Source organism: Mauremys mutica, chromosome 6 (genome assembly GCF_020497125.1).
Source record: "Mauremys mutica isolate MM-2020 ecotype Southern chromosome 6, ASM2049712v1, whole genome shotgun sequence".
Classification (NCBI taxonomy): Eukaryota; Metazoa; Chordata; order Testudines; family Geoemydidae; genus Mauremys; species Mauremys mutica.
The window spans coordinates 127,900,904-127,922,508 of NC_059077.1; the positions used below are offsets into that span (position 1 = coordinate 127,900,904).

General features: G+C 46.5%; 1 protein-coding gene across 2 annotated transcripts in view; it reads right to left on the reverse strand.

The window, feature by feature from the left end:
- Positions 1–21,605, reverse strand: part of ABCA1 (ATP binding cassette subfamily A member 1) — a 134,497-nt gene that overhangs the window by 46,243 nt on the left and 66,649 nt on the right. For both annotated transcript variants that reach the window (XM_045022061.1, XM_045022062.1), the window contains 5 exons: positions 17,507–17,698; positions 11,740–11,826; positions 2,954–3,194; positions 2,112–2,251; positions 1,418–1,534 (listed from right to left, as the gene is read on the reverse strand). In XM_045022061.1, the coding sequence (XP_044877996.1) occupies positions 1,418–1,534; positions 2,112–2,251; positions 2,954–3,194; positions 11,740–11,826; positions 17,507–17,698 (777 nt within the window). The remainder of the gene's footprint in view (positions 1–1,417; positions 1,535–2,111; positions 2,252–2,953; positions 3,195–11,739; positions 11,827–17,506; positions 17,699–21,605) is intronic.

Below are 21,605 nucleotides of genomic sequence, written 5' to 3' on the forward strand. Positions count from 1 at the left end.
TCACCGGCAGCGGGAAGCGGAGCGACGCGGCTGGGAGAGTGGAGCGGGCTGGGGCCGGGCTGCTCCGCTTCCCACTGCTGCTGGTGAGTGGCGGGGGGGAGGAGGGACCTTTCCCAATACCCCCGCCCCAGCGACACGGCTGGGGACCGGGCAAGGGAAGCGGAGCAGGCTGGGGCCACTTTGCTCCGCTTCCCGCCACAGGTGAGTGCGGGGGGTGTCCTTTCCCCAACCTCCCCGCACTCACCGGCGTCAGGAAGCGGAGTGCTGCGGCTGGGAGCTGGTGGAGTGGAGTGGTCTGGGGCCACATTGCACCACTTCCAGCGCTGCTGCCGGTGAGTGCCCGTGCCCCGGCCCCGGCCCCAGCCCCAGCCGCCTTCCTGGGCTCTGCCGTGCCTGGTGGCTTCACCCCCTTCCCGGCCACCAAACTCATGATCCTGCCCCTACCTGCGGCTCCCGAACTGAACCCTGCCCTGCCCTGCTCCCCGTGCAGCTCCGGCCCTGCACTGACCTCGCCCTGCTCTCGCCGCCGGCCGCTAGGATTTAAAATCCAAGCCGCCTGCCACGAAGCACCATGGGAACGCCCCCTCCCGCCCGGTTTAAAGGGACAGGCATGCCCACTGCACCGCGAGCTGACAGCTGCGAGCAAAGAGGTGCTTCCAAGGTCTCACCCCACAACGTCGTCCCCGCGCGAGTGTAAAAATTAAAAAGGCACCACTTTTGGGGAATGTGCTCAGTGGGGTAGCAGCTGCTCCCCCTGCTTCCCCCCCTAGCTACGCTACTGGCTCATATGTCACATACTGTACTTAAAAATCCCCTGTTCTCAACTCAGATGGGCCAGATCCTCAACTGACGTAAACTCGTGCAACTCCAGTGAAGTCAGTGGAACTCTGCTGATTTACACCAGTGGAGGAACTGACCCAGTTGTGTCTAGTTCATTATTCAGTTCCCATTTCATGTACACACAGTTTCAGACAATGCTAAAACCTACCTTCTCGAATCCTGCTGTAGCATTGCACTGGCAGGGAACTACCATGCAAGAGAACTTGTCTCAAGGAATGACCACGTAGTGCTATGCATACAGCTCAGGACTGAAGTGCCAGTCACATCCCCAAAATAAACACTATAGGTAAGGACAAAGTTATCTGAGAAATTTAAGGTATGTCTACACTGCAATTAACGCCCCCTGGCTGGCCCATGCCAGCTGGCTCGGGGTCAGGCTAAAGGGCTGTTTACTTGCAGTGTAGACTCGGGTGCTCTGGGACACTCCTACCTCACAGGGTCCTAGACCCCAAGCTCCAGCACGAGTCAGAATGTCTACACCACAACTGAACAGTCCCTTAGCCTGAGTCAGCCGACATGGGCCAGCCACAGGGGTTTCATTGCAGTGCAGACATACCCACAGTGATGGCATACTGACCCGGATCAGATCCATTTCCTGGCTGCTTTCCATGAACGTCCAAATCTTCAGGCTTATCTCCTCCCACATCCCTCCTAGGTCCCGGAACACGCTCAGCTCCTGGAAAGTCTTGTTCACCTGCCAGCAAAGGGGAAGGATTATTCCAAAATTTCAGCATTGCAGGTCGGAGCAGCAACAGGCCAGGTGGGCAGAGTGCAAATCTAGGCACTGCGCTGCCCAAGTTTTACTGGTAACGTGGGAGCTACAGCAAGGAGAAAAATCACATGTGTTTGAAAATAAAAATATCACAAGCCAGTACATTTGTGTGTCCAGGATCTCAATGCCTTTGTAGGCCACTTTAAAGGGCTGAATTATGTCTGTCTCTTTCATGAGTGTGCACAGGGAGCAGCGTACAAAAAGCCTCCCCCCCCCACCACTTTTCATGTCAGAGTTATTCAGGAAAGCACTAGGACTGCTGCTTCCCAGTGCTCCCAGAAGTGAGTGTCTCCCCAAAGGAGGTGGGAAGGAGACACAGCCAGGGTATCCACCAGCCACCCCTCCTGTCTTCCAGCCCCCTTTTCTCTGTGAGGCTTCAGCAGAGAACATAGATAGGCTATGCACTCCAGGACAATCACCTTTATACTTGAGGGGTGTTCCCTGAGCCGGTTACACCAGCAGTAGGGCCAAATTAAACCATCTCCATTCCATAGCCTACCTCAGTCATGACCCGCCTCGTGACCGGGGTGTCAGGAGTGTACAGGATCTTCCCAATGAGCAAAGGCTTCAGAGCCCTCCAAATAATTCGGGAAAGCGGACTGGACTCAAGACTCTTCAGCAGCTCATTGCAGTAGGGTGCTAAACAGGGAGAGAACATGCATGAGCTAAGCTAGAGACACTGTATCGAACAGCTCAAAGGCACTTACTCATGGGCAAGCATGTCACACACGTGTGCATTTTAAAAACAGAAATATCTGAGCCAAGAGGGTTGGAGTTAAAAAGAAACCACCCTGAGCTGCACAGCTTAACCAGAAACCCAATGCCTCTCACTGGATCTGGAGCTCTGAAAGTCACAAAGCGGCATCTGCACAGCATCCCCCGGGAAAACCAGGCCCCCATGCAAAGCAAGCACTTCTCACTGATTACAAAGCACAGTTCAATCCAAAGAGCACATCAAAGGCCCAATTTTCAAAGGGTCAGTAGCCAGATCTGCAGCAGAGCTCAGCACCTCATGTGAACCCCCAGGGCAGAGCACTTTGCAAATCCAATCCATGGTAGCACGCCCAAGGCCCAACCCAAAGCCTAGATTAGTCAGTGGGAGCCTTCAGTGGGCTCTGGGTCAGGTCCTTACACTGCCATTATAAGAACATCTCACATCATATGGAACGGTCTCTGCTAGCCTATCACGGAGTATATGAGCATGTAAATACACACACACCTTGAGTCATTATCTGGCTATCCTGTCACCCTGTGGGACAGTCAAGAGGAAGTGGAGGCCTCTAACGATTCACACACTCGTAACATGAATAGGCACGTTGCCCAGGACCGGGTCTCACTTACTTGTAGAATTATCATAGAAATTAGCTGCATCCTCCTCGGTGCTGTTGCCTCCAAACAGGGCCTTGTAGTTGTTGTCCTCATACCAGTTGAGAGATTTGATTTTCAACCCTCCCCCCTCCGGATGGCCACACACAATCCGTGACACCGCTTGGTAGATCTGAGTAGAGGCGCTTGTGGAGTTCACATTGGTCAGAAACATCACCTCCTGCCTCATGTCACTCCAGCTCTTCATGCTCACCAGCTGCAATGCACGGGGACAAAGTGCTTGCTTATTTCACTTGCATGAAACAGGTATTTTGATATCAAAGCATGTGTCTCCACAAACACCTGATCTAATTTAATAAACCAGCTACGTGAACCAGACCTTGGAAAAGCAAAAGGGCATGATCAGCGGGGGGAACCCTGCACTCAGGAAATGTCCCATGTATGCGGGGGGGGGAGGGGGGCTGGCTTCTGTTGTGCCAGCTCCTTTATTCTGCATTTTTCAATGACATCACAGAGAAAATCCTTAGCCCCTGCCCTCCCGTGAATTCCACTCCTTCTCATGGCTGCCCCCATTGCCATTCCAGCAGGGTCCCCTCACTCAGGCAACAGAATGGGGGTGGAGGGGAGTGAGCCAGAAGGAGAGGCAGGGAAATAATAAACAGTGAGTCAAACTAATCAGATGCAGCTTTGCAACATTCAGAGGCTGAGATACGGGACCCAATTCTCTACTGGTGTAAACTGGCATAGCTTCACTGAAGTCAATGGGCTTGTGCCGATTTACACTGGTAGAGAATCTGGCCCATGAGGTCAGCTATCACTTTCCTCCCACCCTCCCTTTATCAATGGCATTCCCAGAAAATCCTTAGATGGTTATGAGGCAAGTCCAGCTTTAGCTAAACTTCAGGGTCACAACAGGGATCTTCACTGCCTCCGCAGCCATTAAAACCAGCCACACATTACAAGGCACCTCCTTTGGCATCTTGCCTAACACAAGGTGCAGGGGCATTAACACTACAGATTGGCTAGGAAGAGGCTAGCCTCCACCAGAAACAATCTCCGTCACTCTGACATTAGCATCCGTGTCCACTCACTTATAAAGTGATGCGAATAAAAACACCACAGGACAGGCCTATGACACTACAGTAACATACTGTGCTTCAAGAGGGAAGGCCAGATACCCAGAGTGTGTAAAATGACACGTCTCCACTGATGTCTATTTATACCAGCTCACAATCCAGCCTGTAATGCTTCGGACCATTATTTTCAGAGCTGCAGTCCCCATTGACTTCAACTGGAGCTGGGCACGATGGACACCTTTGGAAAATATCAGGTCACCTTAACCAGAGGTGTCGCTATATTTGCCACCTATCGTAACAACAACGACACACGTTAGTATTGGAGAGCTGCACTGCTTCACTAGCAGTGTGTAAAAGGGCTTTCTGAAACCTCTCAGTAAGAAACTAAATTACACAGTAGCGAGACGTGTTGTTCCCAGAATACGAGACACACAAGGTGGGTGAGATAATATCTTTTACTGGACCAGCGTCTGCTGGTCCAAGAGACGAGCTTTTGAGTTACACAGAGGAGACTGATGAAGAGCTCTGTGTAGCTCGAAGGCTCATCTCTTTCACCAACAGACATTGGTCCAGTAAAAGATATTGCCTCACCCGCCTTGTCTCTGTAACAGCTAAAAGGCACTACAGTATTGCTACCAAAATGCCCCCTACCCCCACCCCCAGACCTATAAACCTGCAGCTGCTCTCATGTTGTGCATTGCTAGCCAGTATGCTACCCTGGTACCTACATGGTCAGGTCAGTTTGAAATCTGAACCAATAAGCTCCAGAGTCCAAGTCAGACAAGTACCCAAATGGGGCAGAAGCGCTGAACAAAGTAATCAAGGCCTTTCTGTACAGTGACTGGCCTTTTAAGGCCATGGTTCTATCTGATCATCTTGTTCCCTTCTTCCCTGCCCCTTCTCTCAATCTATACTGCACACCCACTGCTTCACAAAGCTTTGATACAAACACAAAGGCCAGAAGCGGTGAAACCCGGAGATCCTGAAGAGCCCAGGCACCTGCAAGGAAAGAAGGTTCACCCCAGGAACCCCAGGACAGCCTGGGGAGCTGGGCTCTCATGACAGCTAATCAGCCTCTCCCTCTCCACTGGACCCACAGTTCCTTCCTGAGCTCCAAGGGATCCTCTGGGCCCTGACTGGGGCATTTCTAGGCTTGGAAGAATCAGATTTGTATCGGTAAATATCGATTTCTCTGTATCCACGCAAACCGACAAAAATATTTCCACTGTTAATAATCAAAATTTACAGACAGACAAAGTAGGGAAAATGCTGCTTAAAAACTTCTTAGACTCAAAATCCAGTGATTTAGACTCTTGAACTGGACTTGTTACAAATGGACTAGTGAATGAAGAGTAAACAGGTATGGTTTGTTTATTAAAGGATATCATGTATATTTTGACATGTGATGTTGACAATCTGTGAATCATAGAATCACAGAGTATCAGGGTTGGAAGGGACCTCAGGAGGTATCTAGTCCAACCCCCTGCTCAAAGCAGGACCAAACCCAACTAAATCATCCCAGCCAGGGCTTTGTCAAGCCTGACCTTAAAAACCTCTAAGGAAGGAGATTCCACCACCTCCCTAGGTAACCCATTCCAGTGCTTCACCACCCTCCTAGTGAAAAAGTTTTTCCTAATATCCAACCTAAACCTCCCCCTCTGCAACTTGAGACCATTACTCCTTGTTCTGTCATCTGGTACCACTGAGAACAGTCTAGATCCATCCTCTTTGGAACCCCCTTTCAGGTAGTTGAAAGCAGCTATCAAATCCCCCCTCATTCTTCTCTTCTGCAGAATGAACAAGCCCAGTTCCCTCAGCCTCTCCTCTGAGGTCATGTGCTCCAGCCCCCTAATCATTTTTGTTGCCCTCCGCTGGACTCTTTCCAATTTTTCCACATCCTGCTTGTAGCGTGGGGCCCAAAACTGGACACAGTACTCCAGATGAGGCCTCACCAGTGCCAAATAGAGGGGAATGATCATGTCCCTCCATCTGCTGGCAATACCCCTACTTATACAGCCTAAAATGCCATTAGCCTTCTTGGCAACAAGGGCACATTGTTGACTCATATCCAGCTTCTCGTCCACTGTAACCCCTAGGTCCTTTTCTGCAGAACTGCTGTCTAGCCACTCAGTCCCTAGTCTGTAGCAGTGCATGGGATTCTTCCGTCCTAAGTGCAGGACTCTGCACTTGTCCTTATTGAACCTCATCAGGTTCTGTGTTAACAGTTTAACCTTTAGATTTTTGAATCACAACATCTACTGTTGTTGGAGAATTGTCTGGCCCTTGCCCCCCAATTTCCCACAGTTGTGAACATTTAAATTGATAAAAATCTAAAAAAATGCTTTAAAAACATTGATATTATCCATCCAAGTAATAAAGAAATAAAAATCCAATTCTGCCAAGCCTAAGTATAACACAGAGGCACATGGGAATGGCTGCACAGGGGTTTCCAAGAGCAGGAGGGGAAGGAAATATGCCCCCGAGCTGTTGCAATTCTGTGACCCACTCTTCCACGACTTCTCTTGGCGTTTGCTCCTGTCAATTAGCATAAGTGGAATGGACGCATCCTGCCCAGAGTCAGCACCCAGAATACCAGGCATGTTCTAGCTAGACATGACACTGGTGTCTTTCTTATCCCATATATCTGTAATATAACACACAACAGCCATCCCTTTATGAGAGTCACACAAGAATGCTAAGGAAGATTTTAACATTACAGATACTTCCTGGGCCATGGTCCATCACTTTATTTCCATGGACAGTCACACAAAGTCAATCAGAGTGTAGCTGGCCTACTAGTTTTGATGTACTGTGCCACTTGATTTTGACAAAGTCAAAAATGACAAAGCCCTGGACCAGAGCAAACCAAAGTCACCCCAGAGGTTACACCACTGAAGTTGGTGGAGTTATGCTGGGGATGAGCTTGGCCCATTGAGTTTATTCCCAGAATTGTGGATGTTTTATACATGTTCTAATGACATGGCAAAAATTCGGTTGATGCTGATCAAGAGCCACTCCCATGTCACACACAAGAAGTCTGTTTATTTTTAGAAAAATATACACCTCACATCGATATGATGGGAGACAGATGAGACAAGCAAAGCCTTGGGGTTTATTACATATTTGCCTAATGTTAATGCCTCAGGCATATTTTAAATTTCTCCACTGCCCGTTTGTTGTCTTGGTCTGCATCCCACTCCACCACATCTGGTGTCATTGTGCTCAACACAGCTTGGGGGAAGCAGACATCACGTAATACAATGGAAACAGGAGCACCGCCAGCTTTTTTGGTGCCCTAGGTGGCAGAAGGTCCCGCCCCCGAAATACCGATGACGACCGGGGCGGCCAAAGATCCAGCCGCTGCGGTTGCCGCCCCCCAAACGTTAGCACCCTAGGTGACCACCTAGGTTGCCCAGTGGGTTGCGACGGCCCTGAATGGAAATAACCTTAGGTATACATCAGTAATTTTACGTTTCAAAATTGCTAACTTTAATTTTGCTCTGGTTGACTCTTAAAAATAAGAATTGGACATATATGGCCAAGATTCTCAAAAGAGACATGTGATTTTCAGTGCCCAACTCAAAGGCCTCATCTACACTGGAAAATTCACCCATTCCACTAAGCTAAAGCAGTATGATCCTCTCCCCCCCACACCCCTAATGTGGACACAGGTATATCCATATAAAGGTGCTTTATACCTGTATAGCTGTTCTCATATGCAGAGGAGAATAACTATATACCAGTATAACTGTATTCGCAATAGGGCTTTTACCGGTATAACTATATTGGTTAAAAAACAAAATCACTCCCCTAACTGACAGTTATACCTGTTCAACTTCCAACCTTCGGCTAAGAGTTAGGCCAGGCCTAAACTACAAAATTTACCAGCTCCACTACCATATGTTGAGTCAAGGGTGTAATGAGGTGAGATCTGTGACTGATAGAAGTCTCTAGTGTAGATGCAGCTATACTTGCAAAACTGTGCTTTTTCCATTATAGCTTGTTTTGCTCTGGGTGGCTGGAATAAGCTATACTGACAAAAGCACAGCTTTGCCTGCATGAGTTATGTCCACACTAGGAGCTCTTTGCCAACGTAGCATAATGGTGTAGCTATAGCGGTAAAGCCCAGTGTAGACCTGACCTTAGAGAAGGGCCTGATTTTCTGAAAGTTCTGGGCACCCATTGTAGGGTGACCAGAGAGCAGATGTGAAAAATCGGGACGGGTGGGGGGTAATACGAGCCTATATAAGAAAAAGACCCCAAAATTGGGACTCTCTCTGTAAAATCGGGACATCTGGTCACCCTAACCCATTGTCTGAAATCAGACCGCTTTGGCTGGACACCCAAAGACCACTAGTCACTTCTGACTATCTTGGCCATACACATACACAGGGGTATTTGGAGCTAGCAGTCTGGGATGACTCACTGATCGGTAAAGAGAGAGATTAGAGGGATAAAAAAGAGACAGACTAGATTCGGCCAAGCAGTAATGCCGGCAGTTTGAGTCTCATTTACTCTACTCTTATAGCTCCTGGTAGTTTGAATTTCCTTCCTACATGTCTCCTGTCTCTTATTTCGGACAAAACCGCAGTGGGCAAAGTACAGAACACTCGAGAGCGAAACAACTCCCCCCACTGGCCTGGGGACGTACTGAAAACAAACCCTGATGGTCACAAACCCTGCATCTCAATACGCCGCTGCCCAAGCAGAGTAATCAATAGGCCTCTGGTTAAGCACTGGAGATGCCTGAAGGCACAACAGGTAACAAGCTGGCTGCCGTGCATCACCTATCATTAAGATTTCAGATGCATATGGCTAGCTGACCGCTCCACTGCATTCAACATTGAAGGCTACATTACGATAGCAGTAAGGGATGGTTCTAATCTCACGAAAGCCGCAATGCATATCCCACATCGCAGAGCAGGATCTCGTTGAAAAGCTTTTACTGAAAGCAACACAAGCAGGGAGATGTGGCTTTCTGCAGCTCATTCTCAGTTCTTTCATTCGCACTGAGAGAAACAAGCAGTCACTCCACTGAAGGTAATGTGTGCAAAATGAACCATTGCATCTGTGCAAAATGAACCACAATCAGCTAAAGTGGGAAATGGGAGAGAGGGGGAATGAACATGTGTTTAAGAGCTGGACTGAAAACTCAAATGGCAAGTCTCAGCCTGATGTAAGTGGTTTTATAATGCAGAAAACAGGCTTCATAAGGGGGAACATGACTGAGAAGAAACCCGACATAGGGGCTAGGGCACCGGACTGAGGCTTCAGTTCCCAGCCCTGTCACTGATCTTCTGGGTGACCTTGGGCAAGTCACTTCACCTCTGTGCCTCAGTTTCCCCTCCTACCTTATATGTCTGTTTAGACTGCAAGCTTTTTGTGACAAGAACGGTCTCTTACTACATGTATATAAAATACCTGATCTCAGATGGGGCTATAGGGTATGTTTAACACTGCAACACATCTGTGGCTGGCCCACGTCCACTGACATGGGCTTGGGGGCTATAAAATTGTGGTGTAGATGTCCAGGTTCAGGCTGGAGCCTGGGTTTTGGGACACAACAAGTTGGGAGGGATCCAGAGCCTCGGCTCCAAACAGCTACACCATAATTTTATAGCCCCCCAGTGTGAGCCCCACAAGCTCGGGTCAGCTGACACGGGACAGCTGCAAGTGTTTAACTGCAGTGTAGACATGCCCTTAGTTGCTATCATAATACAAATAAATAATAATTCAATCTAACAGACCCTGCCACTAAAAAACAAAAATCATTTGTGCGAGCAGCTTTGTTCAGTCTTTAGGACTGTGCAAAGCACTTTAGAAATTTAAAACAGTAGCCATGTGAGGAGTTATGTCGATTTATAAGTGCTGAGGATCTGGCCCAGGCATATTTTTCAGAATACTGGGCTCGTTCTCCACTGCAGCCTGGGAGCCTCTCACCAACAGGTTCAGGCTAGGAAAGATTCAGCATGTAGGCTGAATTGGAAACTTGTCCAAAGACTGCGATTGGGATGTTCAGAGCCAGTGATCTAGTTCAGTCCCTTTCCTAATTAAAACCCTTTGCCAGAAAGACTAGGGGATGTGGTGCAAATAATCGTTTTCTCCTTTCCCCAACACCTGCTGCTAGATCAACAAGGGAATGAATCCTCCTTCCCCAGTTGTCACACAGCAGTCAGCACCCCAAAGACTGAAATGTAACTTTCAGTCAAGCAGTCTGGGCGGCTAATGCGACAGGCCAGGCGCTGCAGAGAAAAGGCTGCCTTTGTTTGCACTGGAATAGGGGGAAAGAAAGGTACGCCTACCCAGGAGAGCTGTCAGGCAACAGGCACGTTACTCAGGGAGTTTTCAGCCACATCAGCAAAGAGAACATCACATGGTTTCAATTATTTTTACCCCCAGGCAAAAAAAATAAAAAGAGGCCTGATTGCTGTAACAGGAAACAGCTGTAACCAGCCCCCGAAGCCAGGCTCTTAGGAGAACCTCTTCTGCTAACGGCTACAGCTTTGCCTTGATTCCAAACGGAATGTTTTTGTTCATCTCATCAGAAATGGGAACTGCTGCAGGTCCTAGGATTCAGCAGGGAACATGTCCAAGGAAGAGCTGGTGGGCATGTGCCAGCTTCTAACGCCCTCCCCTCTATGGAAACCGAGTGCTCAGTAACCTGCGGTGACCTCGGCTTTCGCAGGCTCTAAGAGGTTACTCCAGTTCATGGCTGTAGGGCTCTCTTTCCCTGATGAAGAATAATGGGGAGGAGGGGGATGGTATTGTTTAGCTTAAATGGCGACTTCTCCAAGAGAGAAAACACGTTAGAATAACAGCCCGTCACAGTCAGCACAATGTGAGCTAAATGTCACTTCTTATTGCTATTTATATTCTCAGAGGGCCAGCAGCCCCAGTTCTGGAGCAGGGCCCCACTGTGCTGTGCTGTACAAACACAAAACAAAGGCAGTCCCTGCTCCAAGGAGCTAGCTCTAAAAATATAGCTGGGGGCTGGTCCAGCACTAAGCACTTAGGTGTGATTTTTCACCATTTCACCTACAAAAATGTTTTTTCTCATCCATATGATTGTCATTTACACATGCAAATTGGTCACATTATTATTTGTATTTATATTCGGATAGTGCCTGGAGGGCCCCCTAGCAGGATCAGGTTCCCACTATGCTAGATGCTTCACAAATATAGATGAGACAAGCAACAAATACATAACTGTCCAAAAGTCCAGAGCTAGTAAATTACAACAATCAACCTACCTTCCCCCTCTCATAACTCCTTGTCACTCCCTGAGACCAGCTGCTGAAACCAACCACTGCTCACATCCGTGAGCAAAACTCATTACACCGGCTCGCGCCCACGGGCCCCATCCAGGGCACAGCAAGCATTCTGTTTATTTTGCCAGTGAAATGATTGTTCCTGCCTTGGAAAAGCTGGCTCTGAAAAGCAAATGTAGGGCACAGTGCATCTCACAGATATTTCAGAGTCCTTCCTTCAGGTCCCTCAGAAGACCAAATCTGTAGCTGCACGGCTCAAAGGACTCCCACTGACTTCCCTCAGAGTTCTGGGCACAAAGGTGCTACAAAGTAGGGCCTTTCTTTATTAAAGGGAAAAATGCTGTAAGGCAGGTGCAGGTTACTGAGCAGCTTTGTGCTTTGGGGAAGTCAATTTCAGGCTAGAAACAGTGATGGCAAAGAGAAGTTCTCCCTCCCGATGCAGGAAGGAGCAGCTTACCTCTTGAACGAGCTTCCCAAGACTCTCCACCAAGGTTTCCAGGGCTCCTGACAGATCATGTAAGGAGGAATTGGAGGTGATTCCTTTCTGTAACAGGAAAGTGAAATAGAAACTTGGGATCACAAAAAGAAACCAACAGGGAAACGCAAACTCTCAGGAACATTCAGATTCCGAGCAGGGTTTAGTGGACAGGGACTCAGGAGACCCGAGTCAATTCCCAGCTCAGCCACAGACTCCCTCTGTGCAACCTGGGGTGAGCTTCTTAATCTGCCCCATGTCTCAGCTCTTCATCCATCAAGGGTGGGTAATGCTTCCCTTCCTCACAGGACTGGGGTGAGGATAACACTGTGATAGTGAAGAATCCCATGCTTCAGTGAAGGGTATGTGTGGGTAGGACTTGAGTTAGGGGCAACACTCAAGCTAACTTTTCTGTGAAGACAAGCCCTGAGTAAGAGATACAGGAGCTGGTCATGTGCTTTTGACATTTTTCCCATGAAGGATGAGAATGGACAATTCACAGGCTGAATCGTGAGATTTAAAAAAATAATTTCTGCACAATATGCAATAAAATGTCAGTATTTTTTCAAGGGACACAACGTTCGCGTATATGTCGCCTCGCCCTGCCACATGATACTTCAGTGGTCGCTTCTGGCAAGTAAATATGGCATCTGAGTCATATTTACTTTGCAATGGGAAACAATATTTGTCATAAACACTATTTCAACCAGGAAGTGGTAGACAAATCACGCATTTGGAATTTCTGTTATTATTTCCTAACAGGAACCTTGCCCTATTGTTTAAGGGAAGGGTGATCTCATGTGGCTTCATCCCAACACACTAAAAAGGACACCAAGCCAGAGGTTCAAAAGACGCTTGTATTTATATTAAAGAAAACCTTCTTTTCATAGGCAACTTCGCTCGCTGTGTTCAAGTAATTGGAATGTCTGTATTATTCAGTGTTCTGTTTGGGCCAGAGCAATGACAAAATGCCACCCATGTCATTAAGAGAGACCAACACAATTGCTTTTTGTAGCCCTCACAGCTCTAGGGTGACCAGATGTCCTGATTTTATAGGGACAGTCCCGATTTTTGGGTCTTTTTCTTATATAGGCTCCTATTACCCCCAAACCCCATCCCGATTTTTCACATTTGCTGTCTGGTCACCCTACACAGCTCCCTCATGTCCTCGTGCAACATGTGAATCACAGCACAGCTATAGCTCACTGCCAAACCTGGAGACGTTTTCTGGGATGCCCCAGCACTGCAGAGTTAAAACCCATTACGTAACACACACACACACACACACACACACAAACTGCCTCTCCATGCTGAATATTAGAACTGGAAAGATCTACACAGAGCAAAGTTCTTCCCTACGTGGGAAGGCCCCATTTTAACTTGTGTGGTTTACTGTCTCGTGGGGAAAACCCGCTCACAGAGATTGTGTCTCATTCTGTCAAGCGAAGGAGGGTTGGTCCCACATTTAAAAGGCAGGGGTATCCCTCCAGCATTGATCTCAGGGGATTAACTGAGGGCAAGGGCACTAGATTCCCCCTCCCCCGCCCTGGCTGCCTGCAGTCCCTGATTGGCATCGCTCCTCTTTACTGAATCAGCAGCAGTATCAACACTAGAGAACAGTTTGAAGGAAACAGAAAATAAAATCCATGGAAGTTTGGGTGAAATGGCCCCTCCACCCCCGTTTTTGAGCCAGCCCTGCCTAAAGCACTGCAGACTCTCTGCATACTGTGGGCACTATTCAAATACCGAATTAACAACAGCTACCCTGCAGGGCAGGCTCAGCGCAGAGTGTCTAATACTGCACGTGGCAGATCTCATCTGTCATCCCAAACAGCCTATAAAATGGGAAAGGCTTACATAGATCTCTACTGAATCTGCAGTTCAGCGATTGGTACTGCATTATGCCCAGGTGTGTTGCTTGGACAATGAACATCCACTCAACAATGGCTTTTTGCCAGCCATAATTTTGGGCTTTTTGATGATCCCTCCCAGAGTCCCTTCTGCAGTCCTGTCTAAACTGATTTGCCTGTCCAAGTGCTTATATAAGCCAAAGTATAACTAAGCGCATTTAGAAGCAGCAAAGAATCCTGTGGCACCTTATAGACTAACAGACGTCTGTTAGTCTATAAGGTGCCACAGGATTCTTTGCTGCTTCTACAGAACCAGACTAACACGGCTACCCCTCTGATACTTAAGCGCATTTAATTTATCCTCTGTGAGGTTAGGAAACACCACAGTCGCCATTTTATAGGTGTGGAGCTGAGGTACAGAGACATTCGGGGCATGTCTACACTACATCCGGGAGCAAGCCTCAGCTGGGGCCTGCAGACTCTCACTCGCGGGGCTCACGTTGGTGCTCTAAAAAATAGCTCTATAGATGGTGCTTTGATGTTGCGGCTTGGGCTGGAGCTTGGGCTCTCAAGCCCATCCCCGGCCCCAGGCTTCAGAGCATGTGCCTAGCCCGAGCCACAATGTCTACACTGCTATTTTTAGGACATGGGCTCACTCCCAGATGCAGCACAGACATGCCCAGAATCAAGGTCACACAGCAGGGCAGTGGCAAAGATGGCAACCTGGATCTCAGTCCAGGGTTTTAACCACAACTGCCTCCCTCTATTCCTGTGGCAAAGGTTCTCTGTCCCCAGGCTTGGACAATTATTTGGGAAGTTCTCTATATGGAAAAATTTGCGAATATGAAGTATGGTAAATGAGCACCATTTTTCTATCTGGCTTTCTTCTTCTTAATTGCGCCGAAATCTCACCAGCCAATTCATTGCACTTTGTATCACACTGATTTACTTTGTAACATTAATTCTTCTCTTTTATGTAGAGCTGAACACACTCTCCAATGCAGAAAGACCAATGTATCACTTGAGCCCTTAATGCGGTGCTTAAATGGGAGCTTGAGTTTTTCACGAAGTCCCTGAGGTGAAATTTACCCTAAATAGAGCTGCAAACTCATGGACCCTTCTCCTTCTTCTTCCTCTTCTTCTTCAGGGGTCTCAGAAAAGAAAATTATGAAAACTTGTAGTCAATTGAGCCACGTCTGTTTACGCCAGTTGAAAACATGGCCCAGACTTTGTTATACTTGCATTACAGCTAGAGAGAGCTTTGAGTTACTAAAATGCCATTAAACAAAGACCTCCAGGGCATTTTTAAAAATGTAATTTACTTGGCCAATGAGCTTTTCAACACGGGTTTATGAGCTTTGTATAAGAAACAGAACAGAACTCATTTCCAAGATTTCACCCTTAGGAAAATGCTGCTTTTATTGATACACTGCAAGTGAACAGACTCCTTTGTTCAAGAGTAGCAGAATGTTACCTCCTTTTCCCAGGATGTTATTATAGGTCAAGTATCAGAGAGGTAGCCGTGTTAGTCTGGTTCTGTAAAAGCAGCAAAGAATCCTGTGGCACCTTATAGACTAACAGACGTTTTGCAGCATGAGCTTTCGTGGGTGAATACCCACTTCGTCGGATGCAAGAGTGGAAATTTCCAGGGGCAGGTAAATATAAGCAAGCAAGAAGCAAGCTAGAGATAACGAGGTTAGATCAATCAGGGAGGATGAGGTTCTAGCAGTTGAGGTGTGAAAACCAAGGGAGGAGAAACTGGTTCTGTAGTTGGCAAGCCATTCACAGTCTTTGTTTAATCCTAAACTGATGGTGTCAAATTTGCAAATGAACTGAAGCTCAGCAGTTTCTCTTAGAAGTCTGGTCCTAAAGTTTTTTTTGCTGGAGGATGGCCACCTTAAGATCTGCTATTGTGTGGCCAGCTTTCCTCTAAAGTCGAGATCAGAAGCAGGCTTCTCAATACTGCACCCAATATCTATATTGTTCTTGCCCAGTGGCAGGAGCATAATGATGTATGGCCGCTCTTTTACTGATCAAAAACATAGGCTTAGATATGGCCAGTGTTTTTGTTTCTGCTGGGCTAAAGAATTCAGACTTTACTAAGGGTATGTCTACTTGTTGGCAATGTTCTCACTTTTATCTTTTTACCATCTTCGCTGCAAGAATATTCGTGAGCTTGTCATTACAGAAAGCAAATTCTATAACCGAGGATGGTGGAAAATGAGGAAGTTGGGCCTGTACTGAACGAGTTTGGCTAGAACCAGAATTCATTTAACGTGGAAGAAAACCTACAGGCCAACATTTCCAATGGGTAGCCTCCTTTTTTAGGGCCCAGTTTATTCTCAAGTAATTTGCTCCCGTATTTTGCATCTGCAATTGGATTGTGGGTGCAAATCTCAGTACTTGTACCCTCACCTACCTGACTGAGTGTAAACTGGGCAGTTAGAGGCACGTACTCAGACTGGCATCTGAAAATCTTTGGGCTCAAAGAGAGTGTGTATGGAGATTTGGGAAGTGTAAACTGCCCAGGTAGAGAGATGCTGGGCTGCAGCCATGTGAATGTTTACACCCGTGCAGAGGGCCAGTAAAAGGCCTATAAACCACTTCAGTCCCATTCAAGCCCACAAAATGCAAATTTCACTTATTATGAACACTCTAACTAACTGAAGATAACCTCACCTCAACCTCTCCTGTCCCCAGCCCGCTCTGAAATGCTTTCCTTCCCAGAGCCCTTTTCAAATAGTTCATTTCGCTATAGGAACAATTTTTATGCTCTCTTTCCTTTGTCTGCTGTTACTTCATCTCTATGTATTCATTATTATGTCATTCTCGGTAGTGGCCTCCCTAGATAAGGACAAAATGCACATGGAAGACATGTGCAAAACAGAACATGAATTACAGTAAAGTCTGGACTGAAAGGTAATCTGATTCCAGTGCTTAATAGTCAACCCCTTTGATTGGGAAAACTCCAAGCAATTGATGCTTGACTGTCTGTCCTATGAGGCATATCAAAACTGGATACCCACAGAGCAAGAGTGCTGAATTCCTCTAGGCAGACAGTAGAGTATTTGTTTTATTGGACAACAAAGTGGGTTCCATAGGCTCTTTCTTCTCCGTGGGGCTGTTTTCAGTATCAACTTAATCAAGTTCTTAATCAAGTGTATGCTACCAGACACTGTAGGTACACAAAGAGTCGCCTGGGTTCCAAAATAAACAAGCATGTCTGTTGCAAATATCTTCACCAAGCACCTTAATTTTACTTAAATAATTGCAAACTGCATGGAGCTAAAGTATTTAGGTACTGATCCAAAGTCTATTAAAGTCAGTGGAAAGATTCCCCTCCACTTCAGTGGTCTTTGGATCTGGACCTAAAATCTCACATGCGTGCGCATGTTTAACACATGCTACTCAAAGAGTTTAGGTTGCCATTAGCTACAAGCTTCCTCATGTTGCAAATATATGAAAACTCTAATGCTAAATAGGTTTCTGTCAGACATCTGTGGGTTCATTCCAGCTGAGATGCAACATCTGATCAAAATACAGGAACAATGAATGGCCCTTTGTTACCATACAACATAAATATTTTTCTCCTGACAAATCAATGCAGAGACGCATGTTCACAGGCAATGTCCTCATTTAACATTTAATCAACAGAAAGCAGCAGTATGGCAGGAGAAAACTATATGATTAACTTGGGGGACTCAGAACCCTTTTCCATTTTCCTTATTGGCATTAAACAGTCTATTCCAAAAAATAAAGGCTTGTGTATTCTTGAACACCCCATCCCCATACTTCCCGAAAGCTTGTACAACCAAGCATTATATCATGCCCTGCATAAAGCACTAATTCCCAGCACTGATGCTCCCCCTTACGAATCACTGTATAGCCAGTGCACTCACCAGTACAGGCTTCAAAAGGTCTATATTAGCACGAAAGGCTTGCTCAGCTGCGTGGAGTTTTTCCTTAGGCATGGTGCAAAGGAAAGCTTCGCTGACCACCGCGACTATCGGGTTGTGGATTGTAACAAATTCAGACAGCTCTGACGCATTGCACAGATCTCTCAGCTCCATTCTATAGCCAGACAGGATGACCTGGGAACAGTTGTGAAACAATACAAAATGCCATCAATAAATCATTCTTGGCACTAAGTCAGAAATGAGCATTTAGCTATATCATAATTCATAATATTCAAAGTTAGAAGGGAGAGGGTATTTCTCCCTAAGGATTTCATGGTTCTTAGCCATGCATTACTCTGATTATGACAAAAGTATGTGGCCCCACTGAGTTCCGAAATAGGAGGGTCCTATGGCTGAGATATCTCCAGCACTCCATGCAGATCCATATAATAGTAGATTCCCTACTCTACACCAACCTCAATATATATTTGTCTGGGACCTGAGCCCCTCTAACAAGTTAAGGTTTGTGGTCAAAACTAAGAAATGTGGCAAAAGCAAAGTCTAAACTCCTGAGATATATCATCTGTAAGGCACATTCTCTAGCCTACAATCAGTTGCAATCAGATTTCTCTTGCCTCACATGCAGGTGTGCAAGACCAGGAATTGAGAGCACACGAATCCTGCCATTTGTGCTCCTTGGCCTGATCCAAAGCCCACCAAAGTTAGTGGAAAGACTCCCACAGACTTTAATGGGCTTTGCATCAAGACCTCTGAGCACAAAGAGAGAGAGAGGGGTGTGTGTGTGTGTGTGTGTGTGTGTGTGTGTGTGTGTGTGTGTGTGTGTGTGTGTGTGTGTGTGTGTGTGTGTGTGTGTGAGAGAGAGAGAGAGAGATCATAGCTTTACCTGCAGCACAAGACACCCCCAATGGCCTATCCTCACCAGTTGGCAAAGGTCATGAGATGGGAGGAGGTTGGTTCCTTCCTCTCTCTTCCTCACATGCTCACAAAGGACCGGCCACAGCCTGGCGCTTGTAATTTTGCAATGTTTGGAACTGATCCTGAGCTACTGAAGTCAATGGGAACATTGCCACTGACTTCAATGGACATAAGACCAGATCCCTAGCTCCTGTCCACAAACACCTCATACTTTAAGTTAAGGATTCCCGTTTAATATCTGTAAAGGAAATGAATGAAAACCTCTGATCAATCATCTAATACCTGGGTCTCTCATGAGACTGATCTCCAAATCCCTTTAACAGGTCATTATGGCACTGGAGTCCTTTGAATGTGCAAAGGTAAATGCTTAATACAGGTGATAAACAAGAGAAGCTTTGGAATGTCATGGTTTACTTTGTGAAATAGTTGCAGGGCAACCAGATTTACACAACTAACAACAGTGTTTCTCTCCATTTCTGCTTCTCTTGGTTTGCAACCGCTGGTATGCCTGGACTGGACGTCAGTCTGAATCAAAGGTGATCACGAGGAGTCGGTCAGACGGAAACCCCCGCTCCGAGCACCCTCTTGCAGCAGGCTGTGGCAGAAGCAATGCTTGTCTCAGTTTCCCTTCTTCAGACTCCCACGCACTCAACTCCCTCTGCTGCTGCTCCTCCTGCCTTCAGCCTTCTCAAGCCCTGGTTCTCTGGTTTGGGGACACCAGTCAGCAAACCCCTCTTGCTGCTCTCCTACCTTCAGCCTCTCTCTAAGGAACCAACTTCGGCTTCGTTCCAGGACTCCTCCAGTAACTTGGTCTCTTTGGGGCCAGCCACAGTGTGACAGAGTCTCACTAAAATCTCTTGTATCATGCTGAGCCGACGAAGTACAAGAACTTTCATATTTTTCAAGGCAAAAACATGTCTACCATCCAGTGGAGAGATGCCTATCTAAGGAAGGATGCAAATGGACTCAGAGTTATAGAACCTTAACTTCTGCCTACATCTGCATTCCAGAAACAGGATGAATCCAAGCTTTGTTCTCTGTAATGGTGGCACTTCACAAAATCATTGCCTCCAGCACCACAGCAATATGAGAGAAGGATGGTCTTGTGGTTAAAGGCAGTGGACCCCACGGGATTCAGGAGATCTGGGTTTAGTTTCCAATTCTGGCACAGATTTCCTGTGCAACTTGGGGCACAACACTTATAACAGGAGTCGGCAACCTTTCAGCAGTGGTGTGCCGAGTCTTCATTTATTCACTCTAATTTAAGGTTTTGCGTGCCAGTCATACATTTTAACATTTTTAGAAGGTCTCTTTCTATAAGTCTATAATATATAACCAAACTATTGTTGTATGTAAAGTAAATAAGGTTTATAAAATGTTTAAGAAGCTTCATTTAAAATTAAATTAAAATGCAGAGCCCCCTGGACCGGTGGCCAGGCCCTGGCAGTGTGAGTGCCACTGAAAATCAGTTCGCGTGCCGCCTTCGGCACCCATGCCATAGGTTTCCTACCCCTGACTTATAACAACAAAAATATTTATATTAAACAAAAATAACAAGCAGACAGGACCAAAAAACCCTCCCAGCCACATGAAGTCACGAGCAACAAAGAGTCCTGCGGCACCTTATAGACTAACAGACGCATTGCAGCATAAGCTTTCGTGGGTGAATACCCACTTCGTCGGATGCATGTGAGTTTCACAACTTAATGAAAATTACAATCGGTCTGAAATTGTGGTGATTTCAGGTAGAAGCATAAATTATAAATGACAGGCTAATTCCCCTAAGGAGTCTTCAAATGTCAAGATCATTTTTGTAGAAGTTGGGACTGTCTCTGAAAAACAAGACACAGGCCACTTTATTTCAGGCTCATGGATCACAGTATCCTTTCTTTCCTGTCCACTAAGCACCGTGTATGTAAAATTGGGAGATTTGTACAGTCAATCAGAAGTGGCTTAGGTGACACAAGTGCAATTGTTCAGTCCTATTGTTAGCTATACTGTGGTAGCGCCCAGGAGGCCCCAGTCATGGGCCAAGACCCATTGTGCTAGGTGCAGTACAAATGCAGAACATAGAGACAGTCCCTGCCCCACAACCCTACAGTCTAAGTGGTTTTACAGCTTTCCATGTTTTCAGGGCTCACATCTCCAGCTTCTGGCTGAGGAGGTTGGGGTGGCTCTCTCTTCAGCACTAATCAACACTCCTTTGAAAATCCCAGCCTAATTGGTCTGAGGAGTGCTACAGAGTGACCTGAGTTGGTGTCTCCTTTCCCCAAGAGCTGACTAGACTGCTCTTCAGGGCAGAGACCTTGTATCTCATCACATGTCTCTGTACAGTACCTATAGAGTACACAATCCTGGTTGGAGCTTTAACTATATACCAATAACGTCCCCTTGGCACTGCCAGTTCCAAATATTTTCTGAGGCGAATGAAAGAGAAAGCAGCACCTGGAAATAATCCCAGATCTCACACAGGGGGATACAGAGTCCTAACTTCAATACAGAGCGGGGAGAGGACTGTATACCTGCAGTGGGCACTAATTCTCTCTGCAGAGATCCTCCCCTCTCCTTCTCTATCCCTATCCACCAAAACCAAACAAACCTTCCCCTAACAATCAATATTCAATCCAGCGGTAAAGTCAGGCCTCTCACACGACTCTCCAGCGAAATCACTTGGGAACATTTTATGCTTTTTCTGAGTCACAAGTCAGATCATGAAGTTTTCCAGGAAGAAAGATGTCTGCTTTGATTCATTATTTATATTATGGTAGTCCCTGAAGCCCCCTACCAGGCTCCAGGGTCCCACTGTGCGACAGTACGACTTGTTGAGTTTGGTTTATGGCTACTACTGTACTTCAATGGAAAATATCATGGGGCTGGAAAACATCAATCCAACAATATTGACAGAGTCTACACAAAACGTGTTATTCTATTGACAAGAAGGTGTAAGTTAAAGTCATTCAAGAGGAACCTAGCTAGCAGTTTTCCCCTCTAGTGTCACCAGAGTAGCTCTAATATGTTGGTCTGCTAAAAGTATTACTCTTCCTCTCACTTATACTGCCTTCCTAATGGCTACTATGGCTACAAAATCAAATTCAAGTTTATCAAAAGACTGGGCGCCAGGTAGTTTTATTTCATTTATCTTTTAATTATTAATCTCTTTAAAAGC